Below are 15902 nucleotides of genomic sequence, written 5' to 3'. Positions count from 1 at the left end.
TCTTTTCCCCCCACAACACACACCCTGTGAGGTGGGTGGGGCTGAGAGGGCTCTCACAGCAGCTGCCCTTTCAAGGACAACTCCTGTGAGAGTCTCCTATATCTTCTCCCGCCACAACACACACCCTGTGAGGTGGGTGGGGCTGAGAGGGCTCTCACAGCAGCTGTCCTTTCAAGGACAACTCCTGTGAGAGTCTCCTATATCTTTTCCCCCCACAACACACACCCTGTGAGGTGGGTGGGGCTGAGAGGGCTCTCACAGCAGCTGCCCTTTCAAGGACAACCTCTGCGAGAGCTATGGCTAACCCAAGTCCATTCCAGCAGGTGCAAGTAAAGGAGTGGGGAATCAAACTCGGTTCTCCTGGATAAGCGTCCACACACTTAACCACTACACCAAACTGGCTAAGAGCATCACATTCTTCTCCAGTTGCCTTCTAGGCTTTTGCTGTTCAGGGCAACATAGCTTCTAAACCAACCAGAGCTCCCTTGCATCCATCTAAAACAGAAATGTTTGCTCCAATATATTTGACCAAAAAGCTATAACAGTGTTATGGGTGCCAATGCTGCCAAGGGAAAGACTTTTGTAAAGTTCACCCTGGTCTTCAGAGCCAGCAAATTCACTATAATTGTTGATTTATATCACTTTCCTCTCCTTTTATAATGGAACCTCCTGGTCAGCCCAGGAAATCCAGATAGCAAAATAGGTTAGCAAATAAGTGTTTTCTCTGAACTTGGCTTCTTCTTCTCTTTTGCAGTCTGTACAAAACCCAAAGACAAGACAGAGAGAGAGAGAGACCACTGAAAAGTCAAGGCTTCAGGTGAGTTGCTATGAGGGATGAGTTATTAGGGAGACAGGAAACTGAGCAGCAGACAGGGTGTTGTCATAAGAAGAACAGAATCATAGAGTTGGAAGGCACCTCCAGGGTCATCTCCTCCAACCCCCTGTACAATGCAGGGAATTCACAGCTACCTCTCAACCCCCCCCCACACACACACACACACACACTCCCAGTGACCCCTGCTCCACACCCAGAAGAAGGCAAAAAAAAAAATAATTCCTCCAGGATCTCTGGCCAAACTGGCCTGGAAAAAATTGCTGCATTCCTTTAGTGTGTGTTGATTGTAAGTGCCTAGTAGGGTTGCCAATCCCCAGGGCAGGGAATCCCCTGGTTTAGAGGCCCTCCTCCCACTTCAGGGTTATCAGAAAGCAAGGGTGGTGGAGGGAAATGTCTGCTGGGCACTCCATTATTCCCTATGGAGACTGGTTTGAATTCATGTCTCATTCAGGCTTCTCATCCAAGGGTTCTTTGAGTTTATACCTTGCCAGGACTTGAATTCAGCAGGAGCTCACAGAGGCACAGCTCCTGAACCTTTCTGATGGTTCCCCCTCCTCCTCCCCTCCTGGTCCATTGAATAGTAAGTACAGCTGCATAACAATCCCCAGGGCAGGGAATCCCCTGGTTTGGAGGCCCTCCTCCCACTTCAGGGTTATTAGAAAGCAAGGGGGGGGGGCGAATGTCTGCTGGACACTCCATTATACCCTATGGAGACTGGTCCCATAGGATATAATGGAGAAACTATTCATGGGTATTTAGGGCTTGGAGGGGGCTGTTTTTTGAGGTAGAGGTACCAAATTTTCAGCATTACATCTGGTGCCTCTCCTCCCCCCCCTCCAAGTTTTAAAAAGATTGGACCACTAAAGCCCCCAAATAATGTGCCCCCATCCGCCATTATTTGCAATGGAAGGAAGGCATTGAAAAGGAGCATAGTCTCTTTAAACTTGATGTCCAGAACTTCCTTCGGAATTCAATCATGCTTGTCCCAGCCTTGCTCCTGGCTCCACCCCTGTTGTCCCCAGATATTCCCTGAGTCAGATCCGGCAACCCTAGTACCTAGTTAGTGTCAAGAATGCTTCTTGCCATGAGCACCTCCATTTTGGCGTCAAGACAACTGCTGTAACGAGAACTGCTGTAGAGGGGAATTGCTATGTTTAACATGCTTGCTAGCTTATGAACTGTATTATGTCTGTAATATTCTGCAAGTAACTTTCTCACCCTAAGTGCATGGTACGGCTTGAGTTGAAGGCCATGGCTTGGAGGCTTTCACTTTCAAAACAATCTGGACCAGGGGTCATTTTGTAGAAAAAGAGGTGCCGGAGCTCATTAGCACAACTCACTTGCACATGCCACACACCCCTGACTGGAAGGTGGACTGAGTTTTATCAGCTCCGTAGCTACCTTAATATGTTTCTTGAATTATAATTGTCATCATAAAACCTCACTCTCATCATGCTTTTTAAATTACTTTTTCCTACGTGGCCACAGTGGCATGATGAAGACTTCTACCTGTCTGTTTTATGTTTTGGCTATTTTCCCAATTTTTTGGGGGGGGAGGAAATATTAGAAAGTTTGTCAAATCCTAGAGTTCAGCAAAATTCTCACAGGGGGTTTGGAGCCCAGAAGCAAGGTTTTTTTGGGGGGGTGGGGGGTGGGGTGGGATTAAGAACAAAAGAACACAATAAAATGTATAGGCTCCAGAGTTCTGCTCCTGTGAGCTCCTACCCAAAATGAGACCTCGTCTGAACCCAAGAGTATAATTGTCATCCTGAGCCTGAGTGCCCCTGTCTCACCAAGATGGAGTCTTGGACCTGTAACGTCTTCATTTAATGAATAAACTTACTTTGATTCCCCTCATAGAGGTCATCATTGATGGGGACTGTGCAGGACTTAGTAACTGTCTTCTTTATTTTACTTAGCACACCTTGACTCTGTCCTTGTCGTACCCCAAGTTTGTGCCCTGAGTTAACTTGTGAGAGCCTGCAAAAGTCATTAACCACCTGCCTTGACTCCTTGGCATGCTACAGTGATACACTCCTCTGGAGTTGGCCTTGGTAACCCATGGGGGGGGGGGTTAACAAAGGTGGTTGAAAGGGCAGGCAAGACAGTGGTTAGCACCACCCCACATCGAGATGAATGGAATACCATTGATGATGAGACATTGTTTTTCTTTCTTAACTCCTTTTCCTTCTTCTTCTTCTTTGCCTTGGCTTCCAAGCTCTGAGTCACGCAGCAGAACATCTACCTCTGGGCATTCCTTCCTATACACAGATTACAGTGCTGTGTTTCTGCTCAGCTAAAGGAACCATTTGCTTCCCTTGCAGGAGTTGTCCTGTTGTCAGCGTTCCGTGATTGTTATTTCCAGGGCTGTTTTGCAGCAGAAACTCCTTTTAGGCGACACCCCCCTGAGGTAGCCAATCCTCCTGGAGCTTACAGTAGGCCCTGCACTAACAGCCTTGTAAGCTCTTGGAGGATTAGCTACATCACGTGGTGTGGCCTAATATGCAAAGGAGTTCCTGCTATAAAAAAAAAGCCCAGGCTATCTCCTTCCCAACCAACAGCCAGGATGTTCATGAATCTCAGCAACACAGCCGATTGACTTGGGAAGGGTGTGTGTGGCTAATAGGCAGTAGGGAACACGAGCTTTTTACATTATGTTGCACATATGTGTTTGGAAGCAAGATAATTAATAATCTGCTTTTTTATCCTTCAGTCCCCCAGATCGACACTGTAGCTGCAATGTCAGCCTGTCCAATGCTGCTCCTCCTGTTGATCCTGCTGGGGCCCTTGCCAGCCTCCCCACAACCTACCTACCAGGACTTCCAGAGGAAACATATGGACTACCCAAAGACCAGTCCCCAGCTGACTGACCGGCTCTATTGCAACCTCATGATGCAGAGGAGAGGGATGACCCGCCGCATCTGCAAATATCTCAACTCTTTCATCCATAACCCTGCAAACGACGTAGATGCCATCTGCACCACCGCAGGGACCCGTGTTGGCAACTACACTGATAGCCATGCCTCCTTTAATCTCACTAACTGTGAAGCCACTGGGGGACGTCGCATGAGGCCCCCCTGTAACTACAGGGGCTGGACCGACTACAGACGTATCGAAGTGCTCTGCAATAATGCGTCGCAGCCAGTACACTTCCACAGAATTATTTAGATCTCCAAGTAGAGAAGAGTCTTTGGAAGTGGTGTCAGCATGTGTGGTCTGGAATAGATGCCATGTAGCCACTTTAAACTTCAGAAAGATTACATATTCCACTTCCCCATTAATGTATCATCTAGAATTTGCTATTGCTATGGTGGTGGAAAGAGCCATCAACTCTCAGCCAACTTATGGCAACCCCATAGGGTTTTCAAGGTGTTCAGATGTGTTTTGCCTTTGCCTGCCTCTGCAGAGCAACCCTGGGCTTCCTTGGTCATATCCAATCCAGGTACTAACCAGCTTAGCTTGCAAGATTTGAAGAAATTGGTCTCAACTGGGCCATCCAGGTCACAGTGCTGAGGCTATACACCTAGTTATAATCACCTCTCTTTTCCCATCAGCCGTTCTAACCTTTCCTCCTACTCCTTAAGCTTGAATTTTGACTGTACTACTCTCTAGTGGTCATCACTTATAATAACCTAGATTGTGCCTGGCAACAAGCGGCAAGTGGAGGGGCAAAGACATAGGCAGGCAGCTGTCAGCGATGGTATGATGTCACTTCCAGGAATATATGAAAGTGATGTCACACCTCTCTAGGAATCACTCTGGCCAAAACCATAGAGTTTCTGGTTTTCCTGGAAAGGACTGAGGTCCTTTGGAAGTTATGTCACACTGTTGGCCCAACAACCATTACAAAAAATTCCTGCTGTAGTTACAGCCTGTGGCAGGAAACAGGCAACTCTGTAACAACCTTCCTGCCTCTTATTTTCATTTGATCTTCAGCAGTGCCTTTTTTGTGTGTGGAAAAAGCCCAGCAGGAGCTCATTTGCATATTAGGTCACACCGCCTGACCTGGGAGCCTGCGGCTGCCCAATGGCAGGTCGAGCCAGCCAGAGCCCAAGCCAGCCCACGTGGAGCACTGCTTCTGTGGGCTCCTGCAGAAAAAAAACCCCTGATCTTCAGCATCCTTGCACTGTGCCTATAAGTAACAGTATTTCTTTCTTCTCAAGGAACTGTAACTCTGTGAGGTAAAAGGACTAAGCATCCTTAATTCTTAGCACCTTCCTCAAACTACAGTTCCCATTATTTTCCAGGGGAAAGCATAACAGTTAAAGTGTTGTTAAGTCAAAATAAGTTTGTAGTTTTTGAATCTTTCCAAGACTTTTTATAATTAGGCGCCCTTTCTAGATCAGACTGCTGCCCCCAGTGGCCAGATGTGGTACTGCCGATTTCCATTTAGCTACTGTATATACCTATATATCTAAGGAAACTGAGGGAGAAGGGAGACTGTTTCTCAGTGTACGGTCTCCAGTTTGATCACTCTCCTCATTTTTTTTAAACTCTGATAAATTGGAAATTTTCTACTCTTCAGTAGATCTTTTCTATCTTCTTGGATGTATCTGTGATCTGGCTCACCTTTTGGGTCACCAAATGACAAAACAAGAAACGTCGAAGAAATTTCAGATAATATAATGAGTTTTTAAATAATGAATGAATGTGCATGAATCCGCATCTCAATTAAACCATTGTTTTGAAGAAAAGCCTTTGTTTCAAGAGTTACACGTGGGTGGCATACATGCGAAGAGGAAAAGACGGATGAAAAAATAGAATGCCTCTTCTGGCTTTTTAAAAGTTTTATTGATTTAAACTACAAAAGAGAAAAGCATTGCAGAAAATACATAGATAGAATGCCTCTCCGTCTAGAATGCCTCTTCTGATAGGATCCTTGCCTCCTAAAAAAAAAAAATCAACATTTTAAAAATGATTGTTAAATGAATATATTCTAAAATACGTTGGTTCATTCAGTGGAGGCAACTGTTTTGTCGATCGAGGTTTCAAAATCAATTAAGCTAATTGAATAGCGTATTTAAATATTCCATCCACAGCTCCCCCAACAAATAGAGAGAAAGTGTCAACTTGGAAGAAAAAAAAACGTTTCTTTCAGTACAAGAGCTGGATCTTATGACAATGCACTGTCATGCAACTAAAGCTTGCTATAAGCACCAGAATGGCTATTTCATACTACTGCATCTTATTTTGATGCAAAGATTTGGCTTTTGTGCAGGTTTGACATCAACATGACATTTGGTGTGTCCCCCCCCCCCCCCCCCGCAGCACTTGGGCCAGTGTCCCCACTCCCGGATTCTTTACTCCCACAAGCTTTCCTTCCCTTATTTTCAGGGCCAGCCATAATTTGAATCCATGACCCATTCAGGCTTCTCATCCAAGGGTTCTTTGAGTTTATACCTCACAGCAGGAGCTCACAGGAGCACAGCTCCTGAACCTTTCTGATGGTTCCCCCTCCTCCTCCCCACCTTGTCCATTGAGTAGTAAGTGCAGCTGCATAACAATCCCTGGATGAGCTGCATCACCTATTTTTCTGCAGAACGACCCCTGTACCTTGCTCAGTCTGTAACATGAAATTAGATCCACTAGTTTGGTCTGGTTGGTATGATTTGGCAATTCTGCCGTCATAAAATCCAAAACAAATTTCAGGCACAGAGGTCTTCTGTTGATTGTGATGGCTGATCCCATGTGACTTTTCCCAGCTTAAAGCTCTTTTCAACCTCCATCAATTCGCAACTATCAAACATTTTAGAGAGCCTGACCCTGAAAATGTTCACAGCTCCCTTGCTCTTGTGATTCCCCCCTTCAACTGAGATGTGTTGTGAAAGAAAATATTGAAGATATTGGATCTATATCCTGCCCTCCACTACGAAGAGACTCACAATCTCCTTTACCTTCCTCCCCCACAACAGACACCCTATGAGGTGGGTGGGGCTGGAGAGGGCTCTCACAGCAGCTGCCCTTTCAAGGACAACTTCTGCCAGAGCTATGGCTGCCCCAAGGCCATGCTAGCAGGTGCAAGTGGAGGAGTGGGGAATCAAACCCGGTTCTCCCAGATAAGAGTCCGCACACTTAACCACTACACCAAACTGGCTCTCCACCTTGTGTGGCCTCATGGCATGCTGCAGTCTAGAGGAATCTGCCCTTGGCTGCTAGAGACTGGGCAGGCAGACTGACCCTCAGATCTGTCCTGCAGAAACACCAATTTGCTAACCGTATTTTAGAATCCTAACTCCACAGAAATCTGGTTTCCAAACAGGGCACACCCATCGTTTCTCTGCACAAGTGTGGGAGTTGGTAGCTGAGACAGAGCCACCTATGTGGGGCGGGGCTGAGGCTCGGTGGAAGAAGCTCTGCTTTGTCATGCAGAAGGTCCCAGGTTCAATCTCAGCATCTCCAGCTAAAAGGGCCAGGTGGTGGGAAAGACCTCTGCCTGAGCCCCTGGAGAGCAATCTGAGTAGACAAGATTGACCTTGATGGATCAAGGGTTGGATTCAGTCTAAGTAGGCTTCCCAATCCCCAGGTCCCAGCAGGGGATCCCCCGTTTTTACAGGCTTCTCCCCGCCCCCAGACAGCTGGGCGGCGGGGGAAGCCCTGCCCCCACAGTCATCCTGTAGTTTTAGAGCTCCTGCAGGTTTAGAAACCTGCAAACAGGTCCATTTTTAAAATGTGTGCCCTCAAGACTGAGCAGGAAGCAGGAAACAGGAAAAGCTTCATGGGAAAGGATCAGTAACAGTTTCCTCAGATAACGGCCCCTCCCTTTCTTTTGCTTTTGTTTTCAGAGCAAGTAAAGTTCTGCAGGAACAAGACCCAGTATTTGTGTGTGAGAGAGAGGGAGGGGGCAGGGGATTCCCTGGTTTGGAGGCCCTCCCCCTGCTTTAGAAAGTGTGAGGGGGGAGGGAAATGTCTACTGGGCACTCTATTATTCCCTATGGAGAACGATTCCCATAGGGAATAATGGCGAATTGATTCGCGGGTATTGGGGGGGGGCTTTTTTTGAGGTAGAGGCACCAAATTTTTAGTATAGCATTAGTGCCTCTCCCCAAAATACCCCCCAAGTTTCAAAACGATTGGACCAGGGGGTCCAATTCTATGAGCCCCAAAATATGGTGCACCTATCCTTCATTATTTCTTATGGAAGAAAGGCATTTGAAAAGGTGTGCTGCCCCTTTAAATGTGATGGCCAGAACACCCTTGGAGTTCAATTATGCTTGTCACACCCTTGTTCCTGGCTCCACCCCCAATGTCTCCTGGCTCCACCCCCAATGTCTCCTGGCTCCGCCACCAAAGTCCCCAGATATTACTTGAATTGGACTTGGCAACCCTAAGGCAGTTTCAGGTTTTCAACCATCTTTGGAACCATACTTTTTTTAAAAAAAATGTTTCTAGTCCATATGGCTGAGAATGCTGCACAATATGGGCAGTTTCTGGCATGTGTTGGTTGCAGGTACCAGCTGTTGTCACCCCAGGGCTTCAGCCTGGCAACTGGCAAGGGTGGTGGGATGTGTTTCTGCCTTCCAGGCAGTGTTCCATCTAAGCTGGAAAACTCCAGGGGCGTTTTCGCACTTAGCGTTTGCTACCGGTATTCCGCGGAGGAAATATGTCCGGATCATTTTCCTCGTTTTCGCACATTGTCTCTTTTGCGCAGTCGCTTTCCATGAAGCCCCGGCTCAAATCGTTTTCGCACTAGCATCGACTTGAGTTCGATGCCCTGTCAATCTTTTTTTTTTAAGCGCAAGTCTGGTTGCGTTACTACATAACAACGTAACAATGAGCGGTCACAGCTGTTCCTTCCCCTTCTTTTCGTGGGCAAACCGCATTACGTGTGCCGCTTCTGCTTATGGATTGGCTGCAGCTGTAGCATCCTCCACAGCCCTTTATGTATTGACAGAAGCATTCACAGTGGAGAATCTGGATAACAAGCCTGTGGCGTGTCTTTATTCCAGAGTGGAGGTTTTGCTTTTGTGCCTGTACGCTGGACGCCAACTGATTAATGCATATGCAAGGAGTCTCACTTCCATGAGAAGCCTCCCAGCACTAGATTCCCCCCCCCCCAACACTTATGTCCGCAGGGATCGACCCTGATTCTGTAGTTCCGTATGACCAAATTCCGGAGTTGCGAAATATCGCAATAACGCTGACAGCCTGAAGAGAGAGAGAGAAATCGAGGGGCAATCAAGAGAGAGAGAGAGGGTGTTTGTGTGTGTGTGTGTGTGTGTGGCAGCTTCTTCCCTTCCCAGCCTTGCTCCCTCCCGGCCTTTCCACAAGACGCGCCTGTTGAACACATTAAAACTGTGCTGGATGTGAAGGTTGGGCTTGGAGAACCCTCTTTGGCTCCCCCTTTCCCCATCCCGGTCTCAGAGATGTCATGGGAGGGAGGTATAAAATTTCAAGGCAGAGGAGTAGAGAGAGGCAGTGTGTGCTGTGAGCCAGCGATTAGGAGCTGGGCAGCAGGAGCGGCAGCGGAGCCCAGGCGAGCGAGCAGGGGGCCAGGGTCCGCCTCCAGCTGCGCAACCACGGAGCAGGCGAGGAAGGAGGCCAGGCGCTCCCGGGGCTCTCTCGTCTTGTCCCGTCCCGTCTCTCCATGAAGCCGAGGCGTAGCTCTTGAGGGGCGAGTCCGCTCGGGTGCTGCTGCCGTCCCGAGGGGCATGCCAAGCCCGCGGGAGGCATGAGTGGGGCGCGGTGGCCGCCGCAAGTGCGCTCCAGGGCCCGCCTGGCACATGCGCTCCCAGCTGCGCCTCCGCCACGCCTGGCTGGGGAGCTGGCTGGCGCAGCGTGAATTCGGAGCGCAGATGGGGCCGCTCAAGCTGGCAGGTTCTCCTGGCCCCAGGGAACCAAGCCGCTGCTTCGCTTTGGCCCACGCCGGCACTAGATTCCACCCCCGCCCCCCCAACACTTATGTCTGCAGGGATCGAAATTTCGTAGCTGTGAAATATCGCTGTTACGCAAGGAACTGAAATGAAGAAAAAAATGGCTGGGCAGGCACGTTTTGGAAGCACCATGAACACGGCTGATGATTGGCCAGGCCAGCAGCGTAGGGATGGAGTGGGAGGACTGAAAGGCAGAGGAGGGTGCCGCCCCAAAGCAGTCGATGCGGATCTGATGAGTTTCCCACTTAAAAATCCGCGGAGTGGATCTGGAGGTTTTAGGAAACTCCACTTGCATCCGCATTCAGATACTGCGGGGTGAAACTGCTGAAGCCGCGGATCAAACCGTGACCGCGGAGCAACATGTGCGAAAACCAGCAAAAGATCAGGAGCTAAATGGGATGCCACCCCGGAGTAAACGCTAGTGCGAAAACGGCCCAGGAGATTCAGGGATGGAGCCTGGGGATGACCTCAGTGGGGCAGAATTCCATCAAGTCCACCCTCCAAAGCTCCAGACTCTGAAGTCTGGGGATGAGCTGCAATTCCAGGAGATCCCCCTATCCCACCTGGAGGCCAACATCCCTAATTCAGACCAGCATCTCTGCTGGCCTCAGAATGGGAAGAAGGAGCTCAGGCACCTTGGTTCTCTTCCTCCGCTCCAAGTGAGCACACCCTTGCTCCCTCTCACTATCTAGGTCTGTGTGCTCCACCCAGTTTTTCCTCCCCAGCCTGGCTCCAGCCTGGCTTGGAAGCCTCCCTAATATACCACCCTTGGCCTCACCCCCTGGACCTTGGGTACATGTAGGGTTTGGGCCCACCTCTTCCTGCAAGTGGCAGCAGGAGAGTGGAAACCACTCTGAGGGTTGTCTGCCCTTTGCTGTTCCTCTTGGGCTGTAAAGGTATCAGGCCCAGCCTCCCTCCTCCATCTTCTTCTTACCCTGGCCCTTCCTGGCTGCCTGCGTTCACCCCATATGCCACCAAGCTTCCAGCTTCCTCTTTGGCAATAACAAGGATGACTACTTGGTTGGGGCCTTTCACTGCCTGGTAGGGTTGCCAAGGCCAATTCAAGAAATATCTGGGGACTTTGGTGGTGGAACCAGGAGACTTTGGGGGTGGAGCCAGGAGACATTGGGGCGGAGCCAGGAGCAATGTTGTGACACGCACAATTGAACTCCAAAGGGACTTCTGGACATCACATTTAAAGGAACCTCACACCTTTAAATGCCTTCCCTACATTAGAAATAAAGGATAGTGGCACCTTCTTTAGGGGCTCATAGAATTGGACTCCCATGTCCAATCGTTTTGAAACTTGGAGACCATTTTGGGGAGAGCCATCAGATGCTATGCTGAAAATTTGGTGCCTCTATCTAAAAAAACAGCCCCTCCAGAGCCCCAGATACCCCCAGATCAATTCTCCATTATACCCTATGAGAATCGATCTCCATAGGGAATAAAGAAGTGCCCAGCAGACATTTCCCTCCCCCGCCCCGCCCCCCCTTTCTGACAACTCTGAAGAATCTACTCACCAGTTGAACTTCCAACTTCTTCAAAGTAACACAGAACAACCAAAGGTTCAAGTTCACCTTTCGTATGCAAACGACCTCTGAAAAGACTGTGCAACCAATGGAGGGTCTGGGCTGCTTTTACAGCCACTGGGAGCAGCCATCTTGTTCTGCCAGTTCCCCGCCCCCTGCCCCCATTCAGCCTTAAAGACACAGACACACCATCCCAAGGAGTCTGTAGCCTCCGGAGGTGGAAAGGCACATGGTGGCTGTGGGAGCGGGGCTTTGCCCCCGCTGGCCAGCTGACTGGGAGCAGGAAGGAGCCTGGGAAAGCAAAACCCCCACTGAGACCTGGGGATTGTCAAGACCTGCCTGGCCACTGCTCCTAGATTAGCTGCTGCCTTCCTCTCTGAGTAATGGATTCTTTGTGGCTTGCCTGGTGGGAGAGGGGCTAAGTTGGGGGCAGAAGCCGGACCTGGACACAGACTCCAATGTATCAGGATTGCTTGTGAAGTTTTGGACACCCTTTATTAAATTCCAGCTTCCGACATCAACTACAAAAGGGTTGCCAGGTCCAACTCTGGGGACTTTGGGGGTAGAGCCAGGAGATTCTGGGACACTGACAAGCATGAGTGAACTCTGAAGTTAAGATCTGGCCGCCACATTTAAAGGGACTGCATTCCTTTTAAATACCTTCCCTCCCTTTGGAAATAATGAGGGATAGGGGCACCTTCTTTTGGGGCACATAGAATTGGGCCCCCTAGTCCAATCTTTTTGAAACTTTAGGGGTGTTTTGAGGAGAGGCCAGCCTGGTCTCATCAGATCTCAGAAGGTAGGCAGGGTTCAGTCCCGGCTGGCATTTGGGTGGGAGACCTCTAAAGACACAGAGGCAGGCAAGGGCAAACCACCTCTGAATGTCTCTTGCCTTGAAAACCCTATGGCATTGCCCAAGGCCAGCCCTGCCAGTAGGCAAACTAGGTAATTACCTCGGGCGCTGGCCTTCTGGGGGCACCCAATTGGGCACCCCCCATGTGACTCGTTGACATTAACAGTGCAGGGGGGGGGGCACCAGAAGTTAGCCTTGCCTAGGGTGCCGGACAGTCTAGGGCCTGCTCTGGCGTTGTCGTAAGTCTGCCCTGACTTGACAGCACAAAGCAACAAAAATGTTTCATGAAGCAGGGCTTTTTTTATCAGGAACTCTTTTGCATATTAGGTAGGGTTGCCAAGTCCAATTTAAGAAATATCTGGGGACTTTGGGGGTGGAGCCAGGAGACTTTGAGTGTGGAGCCAGGAGACTTTGGGGCGGAGTCAAGATCAAGGCTGTGACAAGCATCATGAACTCCAAAGGGAGTTCTGGCCATCACATTTAAAGGGACGGCACACCTTTTCAATTCCTTCCTCCCATAGGAAGTAATGAAGGATAGGGGCACCTTCTTTTGGGGCTCATAGAATTGGACCCCTTGGTCCAATCATTTTGAAACTTGGGGGGGGGGGGTATTTTGGGGAGAGGCACTAGATGCTGTACTGAACATTTGGTGCTCTGCCTCAAAAAACAGCCCCCCCAGAGCCCCAGATACCCGCGGATCAATTCTCCATTATTTCCTATGGGAATACATCTCCATAGGGAATAATAAAGTTCCCAGCAGACATTCCCCTCCCCTCCCCCCGCTTTCTAACGACCCTGAAGTGGGGGTAGGGCCTCCAAACCAGGGGATCCCCTGCCCCCACCTGGGGATTGGCAACCCTACAGCGGGAAGAGGAGGGCCCAGACCCCCCTCGGGTGACCCCCACCCCCCGGGCAGGGCAAGGAGGGGATACCTTGCTCGCTGGGGATATAGGTCTCATCATAGTCTTCCTCCAAGATGAGCTGGTCCCCGATCCGGATAGTGGCGGCGGCAGGACCAGCCATGGCAGCAGCCCGCCCACCAGCGGCTCCCCCCTCGCCCCAAGTGGACCTGGGGGGCAGGCAAGGAGCCACCCCCACCTGCCCTCCCTGGGAGCCGCGCTCCCACCCCCCAGGAGGCCAAGCCAGCAGCTGCCGGGTGGCGGGCGAGCGAGCCTCTGCTTGGCGTTTCCCTGGAGACCGAGCAGGAAGGGGAGGCACTTCCGCGCGCGGCCTGGAGCGGCACACTCTCTCTCCCACCCCACCCCCCGCCACGCTCCTGGCCCGCCCCCCCCCCGGGTCGCCCCCCCACTCCACTTCAGAGGCGGCGCGGGCGATGCCGCTGCGCTGCCGCCCCCTCCCAGCTGCTCCTTTGAGATGGGCCCAGCCTGATCCCATCTCGGAGGAGCAGCCATGGTGAAGCGGAGAAGGGGCGGCTCACCACGCTCCTTCGCGCCGTTTCTTCCCCCGCTTCCGTTTTTTTGGGATAGCGGGGGAAGAGGCTGGAAAACCTGGGGTCCCCCGCTAGGGCGGGAGGGTTGGGACCCCTAATATTAGGCCACACACCCCTTATGTGGCCAATCCACCAAGAGCTTACAGGGCTCTTCTTACAGGGCCTACTGTAAGCTCTTGGAGGATTGGCTATATCAGGGGTGTGTGGCCTAATATGCAAAGGAGCCGCTGCTAGAATTCCAAGCTCTTGGAGGATTGGCTACATCAGGAGTGTGTGGCCTAATATGCAAAGGAGTTCCTGCTACAAAAAAAGCCCTGCTAACAAAGAATATTCCCCCCCCAAAAAAAAATGGTTACACTTATCAACAAATAAAGAGAGAGAACACTTGGGATACCAAGTCATTTTACTGACATTTCAAAGTGCAAATGATCTTTTCAATCCTCGTTTCTCCTTTTCCAACACGGCTACTTTGCCTTTATTCTGCATTTCTTTCTTTTTTTCCATTTGAATGTACTGACGTTGTATCAAGAAGCCTGGTCAGAACTGGAAAAAAACCCAAGCCATTTAAAAAAAAAATTAGTCCAACACTACAAAAAATAGTTGTACCAAGTCCTGCTGGCTTTGGCCTCCTTTTCCATCGCTGTTTGAAAATAACTTTCTTCAAGATGAACAGGATACCCGTATCTATCACAGCCGACAACGATGGAGTCAGAGAAGCGACGCAGCTTGTAGTTACAGAGCTCTTCGGCTATGTCTTCTTCCAATGTGCAGGTAATGAGGTCGAAGCGGTCCAGGCTTTTCCGGAGGTTGTTGTAGGGCTTTCCTTTGGAATTGCAAACAGCCTGGAGAAGATCCGGGAAGGACACAATGTAGGTATTTGCTTTCTTGCATTTCCCGGTGGTAAGGATACTACCACTCATTAGGTGGTTACAGTCCACATCTTCCAGGGGAACATAGTCAGGAATAAAGTGTTGCCTCAAGAAGAGTAGAAATCCATTTGTTTTCTCGGGAGAGTCTTCCAGTGCAGATGCCATCACTTGGAAAGCCAGGAGAATCAGAGCATGTCTCTGAAAAGCTCTCATTGTATCAGCTACTGGCAGGTTCCTGTTAAAACCAAGTGGGGATACATTCTTGCCTCCTAAATTCGACAAACGGTTAGATTTCAAAATATTCTTTATGAAAACCCCTGGAGCTAATAATTGCAAATGTCTACTAGCATTCGGACATTCTAAGATTGGATCGTTAAAGATTGCAAAGTGACACTAAAAGTTAAAACTTATGGAAATGGCTAAACATTACAACAACAAGGCTTGGGAATTTCAATGCCAATGCTTGTTAGTGCCTTATATGGCCACAAGGGGGTACTGAGCAGTGGGGGATTCATTAGAGCAGGGGTGGCCAACGGTAGCTCTCCAGATGTTTTTTGCCTACAACTCCCATCAGCCCCAGCCATTGGCCATGCTGACTGGGGCTGATGGGAGTTGTAGGCAAAAAAATATCTGGAGAGCTACCGTTGGCCACCCCTGCATTAGAGCTCCCCTGGAATAATAAAGAGCCTTACCTTACTTTCCAGAGGAGCACATTAGTCTGTTGCAGCCAGGGCCAGCCCAACCATTAGGCAAAGTAGGTGAATGCCTAGGGCAGTGGTCCCCAACCTTTTTGGCACCAGGGACCATTTTGCGGAAGGCAATTTTTCCATGGACAGAGGGGGCGGGGGGGAGAGACATGGTTTCGGGATGATACAATTGTGCACTTTAATTTGGTGTGGTGGTGAAGTGTGCGGACTCTTATCTGGGAGAACCGGGTTTGATTCTCCACTCCTCCACTTGCAACTGCTGGAAAGGCCTTGGGTCAGCCGTAGCTCTCGCAGAGTTGGCCTTGAAAAGGCAGCTTCTTGGAGAGCTCTCTCAGCCCCACCCACCTCACAGGGTGTCTGTTGTGGGGGAAGAAGGAGATTGTGAGCTGCTTTGAGATTTGGAGTGGAGGGCAGGATATAAATCCAATATCTTTTTCTTGTTATTATTACTACATTGTAATACATAATGAAATAACTATACAACTCACGGGTTGCTAACAGTACCGGTCCATGGACCGGGGGATGGGAACCCCTGGCCTAGGACACTGGCCTTCTGAGGGCACCGAAACGGGTGCCGCCACATGACTTGGTGACATCATTGTCCACCAACCTCCACTGTTGCGGAGGCTGGAGGGGCAGAATGTAGCCTTGCCTAGGGTGCCAGATAGTCCAGGGCAAGCCCTGCTAGAAGCAGAATTAAGAAAAAGCGAGGAAGGGAAATCTGACTCACAAAACCTCCTGCTGGACTAAGTCTGGGAAGTGTCACTGCAATTCTGTTTAATTTTG

General features: G+C 49.9%; 1 protein-coding gene across 1 annotated transcript; it reads right to left on the bottom strand.

The window, feature by feature from the left end:
• Positions 1-13927: 13927 nt before the first annotated feature.
• Positions 13928-14638, bottom strand: LOC132582935 (angiogenin-like). Its single transcript, XM_060254598.1, has one exon. The coding sequence runs from the start codon at positions 14620-14622 to the stop codon at positions 14128-14130; it is 495 nt and encodes a 164-aa protein (XP_060110581.1). The 5' UTR covers positions 14623-14638; the 3' UTR covers positions 13928-14127.
• Positions 14639-15902: the final 1264 nt, after the last annotated feature.

Source organism: Heteronotia binoei, chromosome 15, assembly GCF_032191835.1.
Source record: "Heteronotia binoei isolate CCM8104 ecotype False Entrance Well chromosome 15, APGP_CSIRO_Hbin_v1, whole genome shotgun sequence".
In the NCBI taxonomy this organism is placed as follows: domain Eukaryota; kingdom Metazoa; phylum Chordata; class Lepidosauria; order Squamata; family Gekkonidae; genus Heteronotia; species Heteronotia binoei.
Note: the sequence above shows the minus strand (reverse complement) of the source record. Positions and strands in the feature narration are given on the sequence as shown.

Bases quoted from the DNA above. Each gene is read 5' to 3' on its own strand.
- LOC132582935 (XM_060254598.1), bottom strand. From the start codon at position 14,622: ATGAGAGCTTTTCAGAGACATGCTCTGATTCTCCTGGCTTTCCAAGTG.